The 24,235-nt window shown below is 30.2% G+C and overlaps 2 protein-coding genes across 3 annotated transcripts; one reads left to right on the forward strand and one right to left on the reverse strand.

The window, feature by feature from the left end:
• Positions 1-347: 347 nt before the first annotated feature.
• Positions 348-3,500, forward strand: LOC120072688 (NAD(P)H dehydrogenase (quinone) FQR1-like). The gene is made up of 4 exons (XM_039025137.2): positions 348-929; positions 2,297-2,390; positions 2,719-2,981; positions 3,067-3,500. Exons 1-4 carry the CDS (start codon positions 907-909, stop codon positions 3,293-3,295), a joined length of 609 nt encoding a protein of 202 aa, XP_038881065.1. The 5' UTR covers positions 348-906; the 3' UTR covers positions 3,296-3,500.
• Positions 3,501-16,999: 13,499 nt separating this feature from the next.
• LOC120072732 (transcription factor bHLH112-like) lies at positions 17,000-19,919 on the reverse strand. 2 transcript variants are annotated; one of them, XM_039025202.2, is made up of 7 exons: positions 19,359-19,919; positions 18,806-19,268; positions 18,586-18,720; positions 18,336-18,401; positions 17,773-17,838; positions 17,604-17,666; positions 17,000-17,514 (listed from the first exon to the last, which is right to left on the reverse strand). In XM_039025202.2, exons 1-7 carry the CDS (start codon positions 19,646-19,648, stop codon positions 17,368-17,370), a joined length of 1,230 nt encoding a protein of 409 aa, XP_038881130.1. In that variant the 5' UTR covers positions 19,649-19,919; the 3' UTR covers positions 17,000-17,367. The 2 variants fall into 2 exon arrangements, with proteins under 2 accessions (XP_038881130.1, XP_038881131.1); XM_039025203.2 differs by having other exon boundaries at positions 17,779-17,838; positions 19,359-19,881.
• Between the last annotated feature and the right edge of the window lie 4,316 nt (positions 19,920-24,235).

Below are 24,235 nucleotides of genomic sequence, written 5' to 3' on the forward strand. Positions count from 1 at the left end.
GCTCAAACATTACACTAATTTCACATCAAATTAGACAAAATTATAACAAGCTTGTTTAGAAGCAATTAGTGACCCAAGTTCAGGAGCCAAGAAAGAAAGGCAGGCAATTTGTACTTGGTAATCATGTTATTATCAAAGCGTAAATTGGATGAAAATGAAGGGTCCGAATGAATTAACAAAAGACAAGAGTCGCACGCTTCAAGACAAAGGCTATCAATTCTCTCTTAAACCTTCTGCCATTACAATTTACAAGCATTTTCCATTAAACTTAATTTCACCAAATAATTGATGTCATGGGACCCCCTTAATCACTTACCTAAAACCTTTATCATAAAGCTTATCAACTTAACCAAACCCAAATACCAATCTTATTTTACTAATTATTTTCTTTTTCCCCTTTCCTATGATGCCTTGAATTTCAAGTCAGGTACTCTGAACAGAAAGAAATCTATTAGGTGTAAGACTGTGGGAAAAGAATATGAAGAAAGGTGGTTCTTTTATCACTCTTTAGAAAGTGATTTCATTCATCGAATGGATGAATTTTGCATTACTTAACGGTGAATCAGATTGAATATTTCACCTGATGAAGAAGGGAGAACTTCCAATAGGAAGAAGACTGGAGTTTAATCAATGAAAACAATGATGATGGAAGGAGTGGAGTGGACATCAACCGTCCCATAATTCAACATTATTACTAACGAAACCCCACCAAAATTGGGGTTAGACCCCATTAATTATGCTATTAAAAAAATCTAAAATAAAATTTTGTAGAACACAGCTTATAGAGCACTATAAATTGGGGTCCCCCTCAATGTCTCTACTGTCAAACATTTCGTTCACCCACTCACATTAGAGAGAACAAGAAGAAGAAGAAGACAGACAGACCGAAACTCGGAGAATCTATCAATGGCCACCAAAGTTTACATTGTGTAAGCCTCTCTCGATCCCTTCCTTATCTTTCTCTTAAGACATTCAATTCCAATTTATCAAATTTTCCAGCGATTATAGTACTCTGTTTGGTAGTCAACTGTTATATGAAGATTGTAAACCCAGATTTTTTTCGATCATTTTTTCTTCAATTTTGAAGTTTTCTCTTCGTTTGCAACGATAAACGTTGTTATGAACGACTAATTAATAACCCCAGTTATCAAAGGTTCTGTTTTTATTGATCAAAAGACATCCTGGACTCTTGGAACTTATAGTCTCTGTTTTAGTATGATTCTGTTGAGGATTACCCTGATTTGTTCTTATGGGGTTTGATTTTTTTGATTAAAAGTCAACCAATCTCTTTTAGGAGAGTGTAAAGATGAATCTTTAACATGTCTCAACTTGCTAGCTTCTTTTCATTTGTTCTTTTTTTTTTTCTTTTTTTTTCTTTTTTTTTTTTTATGTTATGAACTTTTTAGTGTATGTATTATTGTGTTACAGTTCCTTAAACATCTGCATGAACAACGAGACGAATAGTTTCAATGACTGAGAATGATTTTAGGACATTAAATAGATATCTTTTTCAATGTTTGTTTGCTCCTCCAAACACGTCAGTAATTTTTTAAGGTCGCCCTCAAAATTTTGTCCCAAGAGCTCAGAGTCAAAGTGGTTTTTAATTACCATGTGAAAGTTTTATGTTTTGTTCACGCATTCTTATATTACTTATGGAAATGGGATCTTTATTTGACAAAATAATGGGGGCATTTAGCTGTCATATATGTGGACTAGACTGTCATGAAAACTGAAGTGTCTGAGAAACCTAACCTAATCTGTGGAAATCATGGAAGAACTTTTGGCTAATTTTGTGGTCCCTGCTTTAGGACTTTCATTTCTCATTCCTACTGCTTGTTTTTTGATCCACAACTATTGAAACTTCCCACTAAGTTCAACTGCTTAGCTTGTGTGATGTCAAATGTATATACTGTTGTTTTACCCTCACTGATGAGATAAATTGTCTTGTCTCTATTTTAACCAATTCTTTTAGCTGTCATATTTCTACATTAACCTTCTAGAAAAAGGGCTCCAACTCCCCCTTTTGGTTTTTTTTGCATATTATTCCCTTGTTGAGAATTCAGTTTTTTTGTGCAAAAGTTTCTTTTCTTTCTTTTGACATCACTTATTCAAAAAAAACATCATACATGTTGTATCCAATGGAGGGACAGCTACTACTATGAGAAATTATGGCCAACTGTAGTTGTTGGTGATACGGTTGGTCGTCGTGTCATATATGTATGAGAAAAATTTCCGTCGTTAATCAATGGCTGTAGAAAAGTTATTTTGAACTTGATGAGTATGTTATGCTGTATAGTTACTATTCCACGTATGGACATGTCTTGAGGCTAGCAGAGGAAATTCAGAAAGGAGCTGCTTCTGTGGAGGGAGTTGAAGTCAAATTATGGCAGGTGCGTGTCTTATTTCGGTCATAGCCATTCTTTCTTTAGGTGTTGGACTAAGATCTTAAATCTATTCACATTGAATTTGATAATGAATGTCTTTGTTTCGCTGCTTAGGAGTTTCTTTCTTCATTTTTTGTTGAGATGCATTGTTCAAATTAAGTACAAATAGCCAAGAAAATCTTTACTTGAATGTGCTCGTTTCAGATCCATCGGTTTCCCATCATTGAAAATTCTGCATACATTCTCTAACTGTATAGAAAAAGCTTCATATAATCGGGGAACTGGTTTTGGTACTTGAGTCCCCTGAATGAGTATATATATCATATTTAAACAGGTCCCAGAAACATTACCAAGCGAGGTTCTTGAAAAGATGCAAGCACCACCAAAGGGTGAAGCACCGATCATTACACCAAACGAACTCGCTGAAGCTGACGGTTTGCTCTTCGGATTCCCTACAAGATTCGGAATGATGTGTGCTCAATTCAAAGCATTCATGGATGCAACAGGCAGTTTATGGAGAACACAATCACTTGCAGGCAAGCCTGCAGGCATTTTCTATAGCACTGCTTCTCAAGGAGGTGGACAGGAGACTACTCCGTGAGCCTCTTTTCAAATTCCTCATTTTAGAGTTAAAAACCCAACAAATTCCTCATTTTGATCTTAAAATTTTGTACTATTGCAGCTTAACAGCCATAACTCAGCTGGTTCATCATGGAATGCTGTTTGTTCCGATTGGATATTCATTTGGAGCTGGTATGTTCGAGATGGAGAACATCAAGGGCGGGAGCCCTTACGGTGCCGGAACTTTGGCTGGTGATGGCTCTAGACAGCCTTCTGAACTGGAACTGCAGCAAGCTTTCCACCAGGGAAAGTATTTTGCTGGCATTGCAAAGAAGCTCAAGGGAAACTGACTGTTTCCATAATATTAGTCATATAATTGTTCCCACCATGGCTATACTTATTATTTGTTCACCCTGTCTCACTCTCTCTCTCTCTCTCTATATATAGCTGTTCTCTGTTGAAGAATTTGCTGTCTTTTATTGTCTTTGATTTGTGTATCTATTGAAGCTTACACTGCTACCAAACATTATTATCTATCAAAGTTATTTTTGTGTACTTTTAGCATAATATGTAACTCAATATTCGTCGGAAGTGTGACCAAAGTCTCATATAAGCTAATATATTGGTACGGGGCTTTTTGAGTGAAATCGACACCACAAGAAGTTATAATTAGGACAAGAAAGTTGGGGGCAATAATGAATGAAATTGCATGATTAAAGAGGATGAAAACATATGGGCCAACAAAACAGATACAATACAAATTTATCCAATATGAAGTTGCTGTTGGATATAGTTTGTTAGCAAGTGGCATGGAATATCTATGTATATCATCATATCTTCAAAGTGGCCCATCCAAATGGGTTTAACTTCAATCAAAAGGCCAATCTGTTAAGGTTGTTGCTTCAACACCACAGACCGTCGTACTACTCTTATTAGTTTTGGTTTTTAATAAAGAAAGTCAGATAAAAGAAGATTAAAATGTCATTTTAATCTCTTTATCCTGAGATTTATTCAATTTTAGTTCATTTACTTTTAATAAATTTTAATTAATGTCTATTACTAGTTTATTCTTTTTTAAATTTTTAGAGCAAATATCAGTTTATACTTCTCAACTTTGGGAGTAGTATCAATTTAAACCTTAAACTTTCATACGTGTGTCAATTTAAATCTCAAATTAGTAATTATATCGATTTAAACTCTGAATTTTCATAAATATATCAATTCAAACTCTAAACTTTCATAAAATATCAATTTAAACCCTCCATTATATTTTATTTAGATATACTTATGAAAGTTCATGGTTTAAATAGATATAATTATAAAAGTTTAAGGTTTAAATAGATATACTTATAAAAGCTTAAAATTTTAATTGATACAATTATTAGTTTGGGTTTTAAATTGACACAACCCCAAAATTTTGGGTTTAAAATGATACAACTATTAGTTTAAAGTTTAAATTGATACAACCCCAAAGTTTAAGATAATAAATTGATATTTATCCTAATTTTTATTAAAAAAGAATTATTACTATTTAATAGTATTTTTACTATAAATTTTTGGAAACATATTGACATATTTTATATTTCTTATATGAAAATTATTATGATTATTTAACAAATTTTGGTTAAAATTAAAATGGAAGGGTTTCACACAATGCAGAAAATTTTCCATTATTGCCTCTCATAGGAGTCTAGGTTAGTTCTAGTATAGTTAATCATCTCTCGAACCAACTCCTTTTCTTCGTCTTGGTAAGCTATTGTCTAATGAGACGCGAATTTCTCCGGAGATTCTTCCTTTTGCTCCTTAGTATACGATTTATAGATTTTGTCCTAAACTTAATTTATTGGTTATTTCTAATATGTAAAATATCATATGTGATAATATTCTTAAAATATGAGTTACCAAAAAATTGACTCAAATATAAAAAAAAAACCTAAAATTAGATCGATTGAAAATATAGAGATTAAAATAAAAGCCTACCAAAGTCTTATTATAATGTATTAAGAAAGACACAAAGTCTTAATGGGAGGAAAAAGAGGAGAAAAATATGATGGAATGGATGAGGGCATAAAAAAGCGGCTATATATCAAACTTTCTAAAAAGAGAGGATTTGGCCAAACTCTGTATTTTGATTCCTGAAAGCCATACAAGATCGGATTCAAAGTTACGAAAAGAAATTACACTTTTTCAACCTCCCCCCTCCAAAAAAAATAAAAATAAAAAATGAAAAACCAATTCATTTTCAGATATTTAAAAACTTGAAGAAATTCATTGTTCTTTTTCTCTTTTTAACCCATCCCAAAACAAGAAAAATATGAAAAAGAAATTTGAAATTTGAAAAGTTGGGGCAGAAAAAAAAAAAAAAAAGAAAAGCAAAAGCTGGAGTTGATAGCGGATATGTGCTTTTGATTTTATTAAACATCATTCATAGCCAGATGCCTCTCAAAGCTGCCTTTTCCTTTTTAAGTATTCCTTTTTATTATTATTAATTCTCATAAACCATAAGAAAAATTAAAAATTTAAAAAAAAAAAAAAAAAAAAAAAGAGTGGAAATTCTTCATCTGATAGAGAAGCAAAGGCAAAGTACTGATCCGGATTCCGTTAAGGGGATGGTATAAAATATAATACCCATCAACCCATCAAATCCAAGTCACCCAAAAAATAAAAATTATCATTTTTATTATATTTTAATGTATTTTTAATTGATATAAAATATATTTTAGCCACAAAAAGCACTTTCCCACATGATTGGTCACTTGTCAAAATGGTTCTTCCACGTTAAGCTTCTTACAAATGTTATGTTTTAATTTTGCTTGCATGTCCAAAAAGCAACAAAAGAACCCACCTTTTTTTTATCATTGGTTCTGTTAAAGAAAGAAGCTTATTCATTTTAACATCACAAACAAGCTTCGTTGTTTTTTTCTTTTTTTCTTTTTCTTTTTCTTTTCTTTTCTTTTCTCTTTTTTTTTTTTGCGCCCCTTTCCTTTTTATAATGAGAAATTTTTAATTAGAGAGGTCATTATTAGGAAAAACAGATTAATTTGCTAGCTGTCAACATAACCTTATTCTTCTATTTTGCCTAATTTCTTCGAATTAACACATTAAATTATTATAAACTTGGACATGTTTGAATCATTGATTGGTTTTCAATTGTTGTGTTTTTTACGTTTTTGAACGAGTAAGATTTATTTATTCGGCTTCTCAAAAAACAAAAAAATTTCTAAGAAAATATTTAAGTGCATCTCGGATGATATCTATGTATGTGAAATCATAATTTATCACATGATAAATTTTTCATTATTTTGTTTTGAAATATTTTAATATATATTTTTTGTTTAAGTCCTATTTTAGTCTCTAAACTTTGAAGCTGATGATATTTTGGTCCTAAACTTTAAAAAACATTCGTTTTAATCCCAAAACTTTTTAAAAGTGTCTACTCTTAGTCCATACTATTAAAGTTATGTTAACTATTCAATAGAAATTTGAAGGAGCTTGTATTTATGGATGAGTATGCTCTAAATGTATTGAGTAAGATGAAGGTGAAGTAAAACGTCAACAACCAACACACCAAAATACTTTAGGATCAAAATTTTAAACAAAAAAAATCTGTTAAATTCTCCCGCTTTGTCATCTAATTTAAAATTAGAACTCTAGATTTTTTAGTGTATCTAACTTATTTGGTAGCCTAATCATCCAAAAATATAAATCACCGTTATTTTGTTTAAGAGTTAACAAAATCTTAATATAATATGAATCAAAATAAACACTTTTTAAATGTTTGGTGATTAACGAATAATTTTAAAAATTTAGGGACCAAAATAAATAATATACAAAGTTTAGAGACTAAAACAAATATTTTTTAAATTATAGAAACCAAAATAAAATATTGTTCAAAATTTAGAGATCAAAATAAGATTATTTTTTAAAAAAAATGTATATGATGAAAGTAGGTTGAAAAAAAATAGGTGCATCGTGAAATTTTGAGACCTATAAAATGCTAAAAGAAGAAAAGTAAATTTGATGCGCCATGCTACATATAATGGGAGATCCTGGGTGGTAAAGTTTTTAGGCCATCATAATAAAAATTTAGATTTTATAATTAAGATTGTTTATATATACATTTTTTAATTTCCGTCTAAGAACTATTTTGTTTTAGTTTCACGTTTTAAAAAATAAACTTTTTGAACTCAATTTACTAAATAGTTCCATTATATATATATATATATAACAATTCAAAAAAAAAAATACAAGAATTTTGGTTTTTTCGACGAATCTTTTTTCAATGGAGAAAAAAACGTCGGACTTTCCTACTTTTTTTGACGAAATTACTACGGCGTCGAGATAAAATCATCTCCCAACAAGCATCTGACCAGGGTCGGGATAAGTCAGCTCTTCCAATGGTGTTTTGGACAACCGTCGGGCGTGCCTACTAATTCCGACGGTCTTCTACCGTCGGGCTAGGTTCGATTGTAAAAAGATTCGAGGGTTTTTTTTATTAAAGTTATTCTGACGGTTGTCCAAATGACCATCGAGCGTTCCTACTTTGCTCGACAGGACTAGGTTCAATTGTAAAAAAAAAAAAATGAAAATTTTGTATTAGAGTTTTCCCAACGATTGTCAAAAATACTGTCGGGTGCACCTACTTTGCCCGACGGTCTATTTGACCTTCAAGGGAGGTTCAATTGTAAAAAAAAAAAAAAAAAAAAAGATTTACCCGTCACTTTCCCTCTTTCTCTCATTTTCTCCTCTCCCCCACACCCTCGATTGTTGCCGTTCACCGTTGTTTATGCAATGGGTTCACTATTTGCCACCGTCACCACAGGTATCTTTCTTTTCTTTCACCGTCGATCAATGGTAAAATTCTTGTTGTTTCTCTTTGAGCATCTCATGAATTAGTCTCTTCTCAATAGTTACTTGGAAATTCAACATTTGATAACTCAATCAATATATCTTAATTATATTACAATGTATAGAGTCATTACATTAAATTTAGATACTCCTACCCTATTATGTTTGACTTCGAAGTTGGAAAGCTTGAATTTTTATACATGTTATGCATTTTAATGTTATCTAAGAAGGTAGAGTAATGTTCAAAATATTTCTACATATATAGTTCTTTCTTTGATATAGTGTTATGAAATTCAATTTTATTTTGTTTTTGGGCCAAATCTTCTACAAAATAAAAAAAAAAAAAAAAAAGTTATTTTGTAATATTGATTGATGAACAGTCGATTTTGTACAATTACTTAGACTTATTAGACTATTCTTTTTGTTCTAAAAGTATATATTAAAAAAAATGAAGAACAACTTGCAAACAATTCTCAACTTTGAACACAAGTATACTTACATCTCCTCAGCATTGTCATTCATGCATATCTATCTGACAATTTTGTTTGAACGGTTTTTGAATCTTAGTCTTCCATTCTTAGTTCTCTACTTATTTTTTTGGGAAATAGATTTGAATTAACACCACGTTCACTCAAAAAAATATAATAAATTATTGGTAATCAAATAAAGGCCAACAACTACAACACATAGATTGAAACTTTACAACTTCATGAAGGATTTTGTAAGTTAATTAGAAGAATATGGACAGACCCATATAGGCACTTCTAAAACAATATAAGGAATATAATTCTTATAGCCAACCAAATATGAATAGTTTCAAAATATACATTTCCAAACATTCTATCAAAACTATTCATCTACCTACCTAACAACTATCACATGTACCAATCCAAAACTACCTTTGACATTGTATTATGATACCTAATTTTAGATCATACTTCTTGAAGGAAAAGCAACTAGACATAATAAAATAAAGGCCAACAACTCAAATGTCCACAAATTACATTTTACGAAGCTAGAACTTTTATTATAGCAACACCTTGTCAATAAAGAACCACTTCGTATAAAATATCCTATAAATAATACAAACACAAAGTTTCAAACAAATATCCCCAAATTTGCTCAACACATCAAGATCCATGTAAAATATCATATAAAAGGGAAAGTGCAAATGACTTCAAGCAAGAAATATGCATTTAAACCAAAGTTGCATTTAAACCAAGGGGGTAAATCAACTTTTGAAATGGTAATCAAGCCATATTTAAATGTGTGACTTTCTAGACAAAATGTATGCAACATACCAATAGCATTTTCAATCACTTTGAAAGTTATAATATCACATGTAAATCAAGAATATACATGAGAAATTAAGCCCTAACTTTGAAAGCACAAGCCTCAAACCAAGAAAATCAAGCCTTAACTTTGAAAGTTCATGCCTCAAACCAAGAAAATCAAGAATTAAACCTAATCTAAACTAAATCTAAAACAAGAATTAAACCTAATCTAAACTAAATCTACTTACCTCAATGAAGAATCTCTTCAAGATTTATGGAATAAAATCAAGCCCTAATTTTGAAAGTTCATGCCTCAAACTATAAGAACAATATGGAAGAAGAATTTATTATGAGATTCAAGAATATACATTAGGGATTAAGCCCTAACTTTGAAAGTTCAAGCTTCAAACCAAAAAAATCAAGCTCTAACTTTGAAAGTTCATGGCTTAAACCAAGAAAATCAAGAATTAAACCTAATTTAAACTAAATTTACTTACCTTAATGAAGAATCTCTTCAAGATTGATGGAATAAAATCAAGCCCTAACTTTAAAAGTTCATGCCTCAAACCAAGAGCAATATGAAAGAAGAATTTATTATGAGATTCAAGAATATACATGAGAGATTAAGCCTAACTTTGAAAGTTCAAGCCTCAAACCAAAAAAATCAAGTCCTAACTTTGAAAGTTCGTGCCTCAAACAAAGAAAATCAAGAATTAAACCTAATCTAAACTAAATCTACTTACCTCAATGAAGAATCTCTTCAATATTGATGGAATAAATTCAAGCCCTAGCTTTAAAAGTTCATGCCTCAAACTAAGAACAATATGAAAGAAGAATTTATTATGAGATTCAAGAATATACATGGGAGATTAAGCCCTAACTTTGAAAGTTCAAGCCTCAAACCAAAAAAATCAAGTCCTAACTTTGAAAGTTTATGCCTCAAACCAAGAAAATCAAGCCCTAATTTGAAACTTTATGCCTTTAAGTCAAGAAAATCAAGAATTAAAACTAATCTAAACAAGATTAAGCCTAATATAAACAAGAAAATTAAGATTAAGCCTAATCATACCAAGAAAATCAAGACTTAAACCTAATCTAAATAAGAAAATCAAGATTAAGCCCTAATTTTGAAAGTTCATGACTCAAATCTACTTCCCTCAATGAAGAATATTCAAGATTGATGGAATAACAAAGATACAATAAAGGGAAGTGAAAAACCAAGAAGATTTCGAGTGTATTACACAAAAAATCAACTAAAAGTATTGCAAAGAATAGACTGCAAATCGACTGCTGGAACTTCTTTTAGATCTGTCTGATAGCGTCGTGACGCAACTAAAAGAGCGTTGCAATGCTGTTCAAGAGGCGCGCAATTTTCCCATCAAAACCCGTAGTGTTGCAACGTTGCGTGTATGAAGCGTGGGCTTTTTTCATTTTTCCATCAAAATACGTAGCATTGCAACGCTATCCTATATATTTTACAATTCTTAACGTTTTTAAAACGTCAAGAATCTATTAATTGAACTTGACATTTTTAAAATGTCAAGTACTGTATTTTCCAGAAAAAATGCACAGCCCCCGCTTTTTAAAATCAATTCTTGATGTTTTTTCTTTAAAATCACCTATTTCTGACATTTTTTTTCATAACATCGTCAAGTATTTAAAGTTGAAAACGTCAAGAAATATGGTTTTTCTTGTAGTGAACATTTATGCATTTGAATATAACGAGTGGAATTATAAAAGCCTTTACAAAGGATGACATTTTTGTTTTGAAAAATTATTGTTGTGGTTGATGCTCGAATTTAATCGAGAAGACTAGCCTAATTTGAAAATTTGATTGAAGTGAAAGACATTATGATGTCTTCAAATTAAAGAAGCTATATGATAATTTATCAATTTTAAATAAAATAAATTAATCTATGTTAGAAAATTTTATGAGGATAGAATCTTACATTGTAGTTATATATATATATATATAATTCTCCCATTTTAAAAATTGAGAATTGTAAAAAAAAATTATAAAGAAAATTTAAAAATAATAAACAGAGATGAGGTAGTTTAAGGTAAAATAAAAATTGAGGCACTGGTGAGACTTTTTTGGTTGTGAGTTTGTAGTTCTTTCCTGCTATTTACATCTTGCCCTTCATAGGGATCATATAAGTTAGAAATTAATACTTAAAAATTAACTAATTGTTTAAATCATATAGGTTCAACTTATCATATATATAATAAGAATGGATAAAGAGTGGATTACGATTAGAAACAAGTTATCAATTCGGTATGCAGAAGGAGTAGATTCCTTGAAGTTGCAAAACTTCATACATAACTCGGGAAAAACAAGATGTCCATGCAGAAAATATATGAATGCAATGTGGGAGCCAATAGAAGGAGTTGAACAACATTTATTCATTAATAGAATTTCTCTATCGTATCATTAATGGGTATATCATGGAGACCCAGTTGACTTGTCTAGAGGATACGAGAGTCAGACATCTCAATCGACACATGATAATGGATTAAGTACAACAGAGATGAATGTTATAGATGAAGAAAATGAAATTTTGAATATTATAAATGATCTACAGTGTCTAATTACTTATGTGAATGAAGAAGATAACGAGAATGAGATGCACACCAATGCCCAAGAAAGAGATAACAATTCAAGCTTATTTAAAGACTTAATAAATGAAGTATGTAACCAGTTGTACCCTAGTTGTACAAAATTCTCTTCATTGTTGTTCTTGGTGAAGTTGATGCATATTAAGGTTCTTAACGATTGGACTAACACGTCGTTTGATTTGTTACTTGAATTGTTAAAAGAAGCATTTCCTGTTGGAGCATCTATACCTAGTTCATTTTATGAAGCTAAAAGAAAATTACGTGACTTAAGACTAGGTTATGAGTCTATTCATGCTTGCAAATATGATTGCATCCTATATTGGAAAGAATTTGTCGATTTGCAACAATGTCCAGTATGTGGTGAGTCTCGATACAAAGTTGAAGATGGAAAAAGTAAAAAGATTCCACATAAAATTTTACGACATTTTCCTTTAATACCAAGATTGAAGCGATTACTTGTATCTAAACATATTGCACCTGAAATGATGTGGCATAAAATGAGGTGTTGAAATTAATGGAGTGTTGCGACATCTAGCTGATGCTACATGGTGGAAGCATTTTTATCGTGAGTTTCCTCAGTTTCCTTCAGACCCAAGAAATGTTCGTTTAGGACTAGCTTCAGATGGTTTTAATCCATTCGGGAATATGAGTACTTCGTATAGTATGTGGCCAGTGGTGCTCATTCCTTACAATTTACCACATTGAAAATGCATGAAAGAGACAAATTTCATTGTCTTCCTTCTTATACCCGAGCCGAAATCTCATGAAAAAGAAATTGATATTTACTTACAGCTATTGATTGAAGAGTTAAAGGAGATATGGAATGATGGTGTGCACACTTATGATCGTGTTAGCAGTGAATACCTTCAACTACGTGCGAGCTTATTGTGGACTATTAACGACTTTCCTGTGTATGGTGACCTATTTGGATGGAGTACTAAAGGTTACCAAGCATGCCCTATTTGTAAAAATGATACATCATCATTAATGCTAAGAGGGAAGCATATTTTATGGGGCATCGACGTTATCTTCCAAATAATCATAGTTGGTGCAAGAGCAAAAAATATGATGGAAAAATGGAACGTAGACCTCATCCAGTTTTCATGGTTGGAAAAGATATCTTATGAGAGGTGAACTTGTTAAACTTTTTTGTGCTTAGCAAACATCCAGAGAAGCGTGATAAAAAAAACGGAAATGAAGTTTAAATTGGAATAGAAAAAAGTATATTTTTCCAACTTCCATATTGGTCGAAACTTTTATTGAGACATAAATTGGATGTTATACATATCAAAAATAATATTTGTGATAATTTGGTAGGTACATTATTAAATATTGAGGGAAAGAATAAGGATATAACTAATGCTCGTCTGGATTTAGAAGATCTAAATATACAAAAGGAACTACACCTGCAGAAGGTAGGGGATAAAGTTGTAAAGCCACACGCTGCATACACATTGACTAGCAATGATAAGGTTGCATTCTGTAAGTGGATGAAAGAAATCAAATTTCCTGATTGGTTTTTATCAAATATATCAAGATATGTGAGTGAGAAAGATGGAAAGCTATGGGGGCTAAAAACTCACAACTAGCATGTTCTGCTTCATAGGCTTCTTCTAATTGGTGTTCGAGCATACTTAAAAAAAAAAAAAAAAAAGATGTGTCCACCATTATCGTTGAGTTATGCAATTTTTTCTATGATCTATGTGCAAAAACAATATCTATAGGGGATTTGGATCGATTAAAAGGAGAAATTATAATCATACTTTGTAAGTTAGAAAAAATATTTCCACCAACATTTTTCGATGTAATAGTGCACCTAGCAATCCATTTGCCCTATGAAACAAAAGTTGCAGGTCCAATTATTTATAGTTGGATGTACCCTATCGAAATAAGTTTACAGACATTAAAACAATATGTAAGAAACAAAGCACATCCTGAGGGTTCTATAGTAAAAACGTATATAATGAATCAATCGTTGGTATTTTGTTCTTTGTACATAACTGGAATTGAAATAGGTTCAATAGAGATGAAAGAAATTATGATAGACTTCTAGAGAATGAGATACATGGTGAATTTTCAATGCTTAGATACAATGTGCAACCATTAGGAGCACCAAGAGTAAGGACATTATCGAGAGAAGATAAATGCAATGCACATTGGTACATCCTTGAACAATTGCATAGAAATAAAATCTAATCGAAAGTAGGTTTTGAACAGTCTATTGTAATTGATGATTTCGATACAAAGTGTGATATAGAAAATTGAGATATGTCTCTTTTTTATAAGCAATATTTGAGACTAATTCAACATGAAGTTCAAAGTCATGATGATTTTATACAGAAGGCACCAATGAGTTTTCCTGATTGGTTCAAATCTCATATAAGTATGGTATTAAAAGACAAGTAATAATTCCATTGAATTAATGTGAGTGATATTATTTTTTAAGATATAGTGTTTTGTACTAAATTAATAGGTTCTTTCATTGCGTGAAAATGGAGATATGTCTGATGATATATATTCACTAGCGATAAGACCGGCTTCAGAAGTGTGCTTGTACAGTGGATGTATTGTTAATGGAGTACGCTATCATGGTATTGAACGTGATAATTGTCGAAGTACACAAAATAGTAGGATCATGGTGCCTTCAGAAAGTGAAGGTGGAGGTGATCTCCATAATTTCTATGGTGTTATCAATGAAGTCTTGGATTTCTAGTATGCCAAGAGAAGACATGTAATTATGTTTCATTGTACATGGTTCGACAAAAACCCTAAAAAGACCAATAAAGTACACATGGATTTAGGGTATATATAAATTAATACAGCTCGTCATTGGTTTGTTAACGAGCCTTTTGTATTTGTCAGTCAAGCTAAACAGTGTTTTATATCGACGGTCCCAAATATGGTAATAATTAGAAAGTGGTGCAAGTAGTCCAAAACAAGCGTGTGTTGGACATGCCAGAAGTAGAAGAACGTGAGAATGACTAACCTGAGTTATTAGAAGTTGTGAATAGTATTCCTTGTATAATCGATGAATCAATGAACGATATTAATTTATGTAGAGTTGATGTTGTTTCTATAGTCGTAGAATAATAGATAATTTAGCAAGTTGATGATGACTTCATAAATGACGAGGGAAGAGGATGTACAATCATCTTCTGATAGGAGTTTGAGTCTCGATGAACATCTTTATGAAACGGAATAATTATGTAAATATGTATCTTCTTTTTCATTTCACAACTAACGTATTATTGTATAACGTATATATTTTTGTTTGCACAGGAACAATGGTAGGTCACACTAATGAGGAGGCATTAATGGAGTATTTAGAGTTCAAGCATATTGGCGCATCATCCTCTATGGGAGATAATTCAGGTTATTTTAAATACACAAAATATTGAGAGGGGGGTAGTAAATATACAATTATGTTCAAGTTTAAGTTGAGTTTAAATTTTATATTGAGATTGAGAATAATTTTGAAATGGGTATATGCTATCAAGATCAAAAGTAATTTACTACATAGTTTTAAAAATCAAAGATTAATTTTAAAATTTTGTTTCTGTATTTAAAGTTTACCCGAGGACTCAAAATGTTATAAAAACAAGGCTTTTATAGAGAAGAATATATATGTAATGAAAATTGTCAGAAATAACACATTTAAGTTTTTACTTTACAAAATTAGTATCTTTGTTGAAAACTCGTAAAAATATTTTTTTTCTTTATCCATCTCAGGCGAGATCGATTACGAGAATTTAGTTAAAAAAAAAAAATCCAATTTATGGATTATTTGAAACTTTTTCCAACATAATAATTTGATAAATATTTAGTAAACATAATTGAATTTGGATAATATTTGAAAATAATATAAGATTTGGTATAAGATTTGAGAAGATTACATAAAATATCAGCAAATCTCGGTGTGTAATCTTGAGAAGGTCCAAAACGATCGATAAGTTAGAAATTTTTTTATTTTTTTAACTAATTTTCCGTGATTGATTTCATTCAAGATGGATGAGAAAAACTATCTTTACAAGTTCTCAAAAAACGTGATAATTTTGTAAGGTGAAAAACTTAAACATACTATTTCTGACAATTTCCCAAACATCTTCTAATACTTTTAAGTTAGTTTAACAAATTTTTGTTTTTGTGAAACTTAAATGAATAAAATTGGAATCTTTTTAAAAGCCAAAAGGACAACGAAATAAAATCCTCACAAGAAGAATTGTCCTAGACGAACCATTGCACTTTGTGTTTGGAAGAAGAGTAGAAAGTTAAACCATTTTTAGAAATCATACATGCATCGTCTTTATTAATTATATAAATATTTGTTTTAGATTTGGTTTTCTTTCTAGTATAACAGGAGCAGGAAATATTCGAAATATGATTATGTTCTAGTTATGTATAATAAATCAGTTTATATCATTTTTAAAAGTTATAATTCTGTGTTATATAATCTAATTTCTTTTATAAAAAATACATTATTATAAATATTTTATCTAAAAATTGTTATAATCAAACGGATAATCACTACATTGATTTGTGATATATGAATTATCAATCACAAATCCAAATAAAGTTATAATCTATACGGAAGTAATTAAAAGAACAAAACACATCAACACACAAGAAATATATTCCTTTTTTTATTTTTTATTTTTTTATTGAACATACCCCTATTCTCTTTCTGATCATGTTAAAAAAATATATATAGTAATAGCATCTAATTCCCATTTAAAAATTAAAACACTACTAGTACTTAAGTTACTAACAATATACCTCTCCTCATCTACATCAATGTAATATCACAACAAAAACTTTTAGTATATCCATTAACCATAGAATGCTTTATTAAGACAAAGAAAAGGAGTTTGAGACAATTATCAATTATAACTCCTCAAAATTATTATTTATCAATATCAATTTTAGAAGGTATCATTATAAAATTGAACGAAACTAAATACATTAAGAAAAAAAGAAAAAGAAAAAGAAAACTCAGAAAATACGATACCAAGTATCATTTGAAACATTGATGGTTTGGTCGGAAACTCGTATATGGCCCCTTGTAGGGTTGATCCCAGCACGCGCGCATGCCCCTCACAAACCCTAGAAATCAAAAGCACAAAACAAAGTGGGCCGCCCTTCTCTGAGCTTCCCACTACCCATCCATCACATTCCAATTCCCAAATTATTATTATTATTATTATTTTTAAAAAAAACATAAAAAATTTATTTTTATTCCATCCAAACAAAACAAACACAAACTCCACTACTTGCGCTTCTCGCTTCCCTAGGTAGTATACATATTATGATTCAAATCAATTTAACAAAAAAAATAAAATTTGATAATATAGACTTTGATGAAGTTCATAGATTACATATTAGAAATTAAAAATTAAAAAGAAAAAGAAAAGGAACAGGAACAAAAGGGCCAACTTTATATTATAATTCAAACCCCCATCTGCTAAATCCAGCTATCATCAACCACTTGGATCTATGTGGTTGAGTACTTTACCTGAATTTAGCACTTGTTCCTGTTCTTCCCAATACTACTGCTACTACCACAATTACTACTCATCACTAATTTTTTTTTTTTTTTATTATTATTACACCAATTTCAATCTTATATGATTAATATATTTCTCTCTATAAAACTCCTCCCTATTCCTTGCATTCTCATTCAGTTCTCTTCATCGGAATGTTCCGCCGAACGTCGGTGTCCAGAAATCCGCCGTCGTTGCATTTGTTACTGGGAATGTGCTTGAAATTGGCACCAAACAAAGCCCTCGGCTTTTCAGATCTTGTTTTGGGCTATCTCGGTTTGCTTTTTCAGATACCTGAAATTCAACTAAATGTTAAAGCTGCATACTTTTTTACTTTCTTCTTCCTTTTTGGGGGGAATTTGAAGAAAATTAATAGTTTTTACCTGTTGTTGGTGTTGGACGGGTGTTATTCCATTGTTGCTCTTCATATATGGTGTGCTTAAGACCTGAAAATTATAACCAAATTGAATGTCTTAATGAATTGATTAATTTATTTGGGTTTTGTGAGGAAATTAACGTTGATATTAAATTAAATAATATAATGGAACATACACTGACTTGATCGTGGAGGAATTTTATGTACTCAATTGCTTCATGTAGAACTGAGGCTGTATCGGTCTGGGTAAAAACAGATCATAATTAATAAACATTATTATTAATGAAAAGTAAAGTTTTTGTTTTTTTTTTTCTTGAGCTAAATTGTAAATTTAGTCACCAAAGTTAAAATTTAGTCCTGTTTATAATTAAAATTTGAACAATATTTTGATGCATTTCAAGATATACCCCTCCTTATGTATCTCATTATCTTCACACACAAATAATTAAAATATTTGATAAAATTAAGATTGGACAATTTAGTGAAATATACGTAATTTAATCTTCATAAATAGTCCATACGATAGGAATTAGATTTTTATCGAATCATAAGAATTATTTATGAGATTTTTTATCAAATCATAATGACCAAATTCTAACTTTTAACATCATAGGGAGTAAACTATAACTCTCTCCCAATTATATAAAACAAATTTACAATTTAACTCTTTTTTTTTTTAATTTTTGTATATATATGTATATCCAAAAAGAAGATGAAAGAATGAAAACCAAAAATTCACCTTTCCAAACGGTGAAACCAGTTGTTGAAGGGCAGTGACCCGGTCCCCTAGCTTCTCTTTCCGCACCTGATTGGAAAACCATTAGTTTTTGTCCTTTTTATAATTCAAGATTCTTCTAACATTCTTTTTCCATTAATTAAAAAACAAAAAACAAAAAACCCTAGCTATTCTGAAATGAAGGGCTCACAAATAATAACAACAATAATTCACATTCCCAATACAAAGAACAAGATTTAAAATATTTTCACACCTTAAATGTTGGCAATGGTGAAGGAGTTTCAATTCGAGGCCTTTTAAACACGGCTGGTTCGGTCGTTATTGCACTATTTTTATCACCTTTCTTTACTTGATCTTGACCATCTTCAGAATTGCCTCTATTCATACACTGAAGAAAAACAACCTAATAAGGTAAAAGAAAATAATAATAATAATAATAATCAAAATTAATTTTAAAAAAATAAATAAATTACCTTGAAAGCAAGGGTAGTATTTTGGGATTTAGGGTTGTTGTCTTCAAGTAAGGAAGCAATTCCCTGTGGAATGGTATTTGAAGAAGAAGCATTCCAAAAGGGTGTGTTGTTTGTGAAGTGCAAGTGTGGGGAAGGGTTTGAAAGTGAGGGTTTAACAAGGTAATTACAAGGAAAATTAGGGGTTGAAGATAAAGATAAGTGATTAGGATTATTTGTGGGCGGGAAGGTAGTGGAATTACTGGTAACTGTAGGGGTAGAATTGAAAAGAGGATGAGGATCACGATCATCATCGTATAAATTAGTTGAAGGAGAAGAGTATCCATATAAAGTTGACTCAACAGGAAATAAACCGGCTTGGCAATTTGTTGTATTAGTGGATGAGCAGTTTAAATAACCCTCACCATCATTTCCTTCCTTCATTCCATTTTCACTACAGAAATTCGTCGGAATTCCATTCGAATTACTTCAAAAAGACAAAAACAAAAACAAAGATTAATTACAAATTAGAACTAAAAATAAAAATTAATAAAAATCGAATCTTTTTTTAACTTACAGCAAATTATCAGATTGGTTCCAATGATCGGAGGTGGTAGAAGAAGAAAGAGCAAAACCCATCATTTGAAAAGTGGAATAATCTTGAAAAAGCATGGAGGAGTTGTTGTTGTTGTCGGAATCAGTGGCGGCGGATTTGGGTTTGATGTCGAGAAAGTCATCGGACGGTGGCCAAGATAAGTCGGCGATTCCGACGGAACAAGGGGATAATCCACCGACGGCGACCAACATACTACGGGAAGAGCTCCACCAATTATCACCGCAAATTGGAGTCTGAAAATCCTCAGCCATATTGTAAAATCAAGCACTCTCTTTACAATCGGTTGCCTTTAAATATGAAAGAGAGAGCGGGCAGTTAAAAATTAAAATATTTTTTGTGTTTAAAGTTTTAAACTTTAAACAAACTTAAAATCGGAATCGGGTTGACGTTTCGAGGATAGATTGATGGATAGGACGAGAGGAACAAAAATAAAATTTTTATTTTAAAAAAATAATTATTTCATTTTCTTTCTTCCTACTTTCCCTTTCTTCTTCTCCCACTTTTTCTTTTATTTATTTTAATATTTTAATAATTTGGTACAAATTTTGTATTTTGTTCCTTGAGAATAAAGGGTGTAGGGTTGACAATGATGGTTAAGAAGCCTTCGGTGCTTAATCTGACGGTCACATCATCCTTTTAGACCAAATCATGTGCTCTTTCTTTTCCATCCAACGGCCTATATTTATATTTATATTTATATTTTTTCTTTTTTCTTTTCATATTAAGAGCACCAAAGCTATGGATATGATTTAAGATGTGTTTGAGTATATTTTCAAAAATTTAATTTCACAAAGAAGTCATATTAAAAAAAAATTAGATTGTTTAATAACATTCGGAATAGATTTTGAAGTATATTTTAAATAGTTTTTATAGAAAAAAGAAAGAGTTAAAAATAATTTTTTTTAAAAAAAAAAATCTCAAATCTTTTGGATTCTTAAATTATTTCAATCTCACATGATTTAGTTAATTACTATTTTTTAAATACTATTGTGTTCTGTATATTGTATGTATATGATCAACCATAAATTCCGATTATCCTTCACATTAAAACGAAAGCTTAATATATTGAAATTTCTTAATTACATAATCATTTCATTTCATGGTTTGATTCCTTTTTATTAGTATATTTGAATACGTAGACATGGCGTGAAGATACTATCTAATAAGTGTGTCATGTTCACATGTCTAAATATGTCAATGAAATAATAATTTAATTGAACATTAATTTTCAATAAATATTTTAAGAGATTTGAATGGTCTAATTGAGAATATTTTTATTTGAAAAAAAGAAATCGACATACCTATTAAAGATATAGAATATTTAGCCAAAAATATATATTATAAGATGTAGATGGTCTAAGACTTTAATAGATATTAACATATGATAATATAATATGTAGATTAAAGTTAAATTCGGCCATTCTTATAAGGCCAAACTAGACAATGAGTTCTAATCTTATAGTGATCTTATACTATTTATACTTTAGGTAGAGTATCATTTAATGCTCGCTAAAAGAAATTATTCAGCCTTTATTGAAAAGAAACTCCTATAATAATGGATAATAATTAGTTTAACCCTTTTTTTAATCAATATTTTTATGAATGAATTAGAGCGCTCCAAGTAAACAAATTTAAAGATAAAGGTGGGAACATGTTTATCTATTTTTTAAAATGAAGCATCCTATAAAAATATCCTATAGAATAAGTTTTTTAAAAGTATATATACAGCAATTATTTTCAAATTTCCATACATAACAAAAATCACCTGCTAGTGTTTTGTTATTATTGTACTATACCCTATTAAACACACTTTCAATGATTATTGACTAAGATTGAATTGCATGCTACGGTGTACATGATAATATCAAATGATTGAAATTTTAAATTATTCTCTTGCTTCAATTTGATTATTGTTATGATTTTATTTTTGACATAAAAGTGCTTATTGTCTAATAATATATTTTAGATATTCTTTTAACATCTTACAAGTGTTTTTGACTTATTAAGAACTATCAAAATTTTTGTGTCATATCAAACCGTGTATACATTTCAAAGCTTTAGGAACAATTCGGTGTGATTATGAAAGAAGTATTAATTAATTTTCATTGACCAAAACACTAATTTTAAAAGATATTAAAACTTATTTTAAGAATTTTCTCGAATCTCTTAGACATTTGCATTTTTTTATATGTAAAAATATTTGAAGATATTTACAAAAGTCATGAAATATTTTTCAAATATTTTTAATTGATCAAGAGAACTTGTTACTGTGTTTGAAAACAAGAATACCAAGCACACGATCAACCCATATGTATAAATCATATCTACGAAAGAGATTTGGTGAAAAAAATACACAGTCAATCTTTAATAGGAGGTTATAGAAAACCTTTGAAAAAGATGTACATTTATCGAATGTATTGAAAAAACCTTTGAGAAATATCTACTTTTTATCGAAGGTTAATGAAAACATTTGAAAAAATATATATTACATTTGAAAAAGATATACACATATCAAAGGATATTAAAATTCTTTGAAAAATATATTATCATTTATCGAAGGGTTTTAAAAAACCTTTAAAAAATATATACTTTTATCGAAGGATATTAGAAACATTTGAAAGGGATATATATTTATTGAAGGATTTTTAAAATCTTTAAAAAGTATATTATCCTTAATCGAAGGTTAAGAAGTATCTATTTTTTATCAAAGGTTATTAAACACCTTTGAAGCAAATATACATTTACCAAATATTTTAAAAGCCTTTGAAAAATATATTATCTTTTATGAGAAATATTACTTTTTTTCAAAGGTTATTAAACTTCTTTGAAAAACAATATCCTTATCCTTTATCGAAGATTTTTAAAAAACAATTGAAAAAAAATACTACTATAAAAATTATTAAAAATCTATAAAGAGATAATATGCATAAAAATATATTGACTTTTTTGTCTTTTTTTTAGTAATTATTAACCTTGTTTCTACCTTTGAAAATAATACTTTTATCGAAGATTATTAAAAGCCTTTTGAAAAAAGTGAGATATATTAATTAAATTTTAAAACCAAAAGGATAAAAAAAATGTTAAGTTAAAAACATATATATTTTGTACATACGTATAAGAAAGAGTTTATATATATTTTGTACGCTCAGTATTTTGGACGCACAACTCACTCTCGTCCAAGAAAAAAAAATCCTACGAATCCTTCTCTGCCGCTCTCTCCATCCTTCATCAGCAATCGCACCGTCGCTCGCTTTCTCTCTCAATCTCAGCGCCACACACCTCCATCGATTGACGCAACTTCGTTGCTCCTCAGGTCGTGCATCGTTCACTACCAGACCAACAATGATGGAACTCTCAGCTTCTTCGCCGGTGTAATGGGGCAACCTTCTTTTCCTCTCTTATCTCTCTCTCTCGTTCTTTACACACCATTGATGAATAATCTAATTGAGCTTTTCTGTTGAAGTGGAACAGGAAACATTATCTCCATCCTCATGTTCCTTTCTTTGGTATAAACTTTTCGATATCTGGAATTTAATTGAGAGATTTTGCAATTTTTTATTTATGAATCATGTTTAAATGAATTATTGCAGCAGAACATTTTGTCGGATATAAGGAAGAAATTGATGGAGGAGTTCAAGAGTTTTCTGTATAATGTGCACATGGTCGAACTCCCCTATCTGGACTTACTACGAATTATCAAGTTTGGCGTCTACCTCGTTGGCACCGTCAATTCCTTCGAAATCATTGTTCAATCATTTTTCCTTCGACATTTTTCTCATCTATGCACCTTCGATAATTAAGGTCAGTGAAATGACTTTCATCACTTCTCCATTATGTAAAATCTGATTCTCTAGTATAAGACTTCATTAATACTGGGTACTAGGAGCTATTGCCACTTCAAGATCCATCAGTATGTAAAAAACAAAAACAAAAAAAACAAAAACAAAAACAAAAAACAAAACAAAACCTAATATAGATTCTAAATATATGTATGGTTGTTTTTTGCACCAACTTATTTAATTATCTTTGGTTTATGGCATTTTCAAAATTCATTTGTTATTAATGAATATCAACTGATATGTGTGTTATACTTGATGTAATTTCATACATAAGTTGGAAGATAGATAGAAACATGACTCCTTCAGATCAACCAATCTCAATTTTAGCTTGCTTACTAAGGTACTAAGGTACTATAATTTTGGGAAGAGATCAAGGGAGGAAGAGGTTCTTGAGCAATAATAAGGTACTAGAATTTTAAAGCTTGTTTAATTGTTTGAAAGTATGGGGTTTCATCTCAAAACCAATTGACAATGAGAGGAGTAACCCATCTATCTTATAAAGAGTGTAAGTGCCCTTGGTTTTTTTCCAATGTGGGATTCTCAATATTAACTTCTTTCCGTTAACTTTCATATTCCATTGTTGAAAGTGAAATATTTAATTTGTGTAGCTTTGATTTTTCTATGAATTAGGAATAGACATGAATTGAAGTGCTCTATTTAGACATCCAACTTCAACAATGGAATTTTTCATGCTTTGGAGGAAAGGAGGGAACAAAATATGAACCAAAATATTGAGAAGAATAATGCAAAACTTAACACATTGTAGTATTGAATCTTTGTGGGGAAAGCAAAAAAACAAAAAAAAAAAAAACAAACAAAAAAACAAACAAAAACAAAAGGAAAGTGTTTTTGTATTTTGCCATCAATTTCGAACCTTAACAAACTATGAAACCACTAATCTCTATTGATTGCATTATATGTCTGTTTCTGGTGTCAGAGAAACCCAAATAAAATGCATGTACTATAACAATTTGAAATTTTTTTAGAGATAAGTATGTG

This window comes from Benincasa hispida, chromosome 3, assembly GCF_027475165.1.
Source record: "Benincasa hispida cultivar pf3 chromosome 3, pf3_genome.v1.1, whole genome shotgun sequence".
In the NCBI taxonomy this organism is placed as follows: Eukaryota; Viridiplantae; Streptophyta; class Magnoliopsida; order Cucurbitales; family Cucurbitaceae; genus Benincasa; species Benincasa hispida.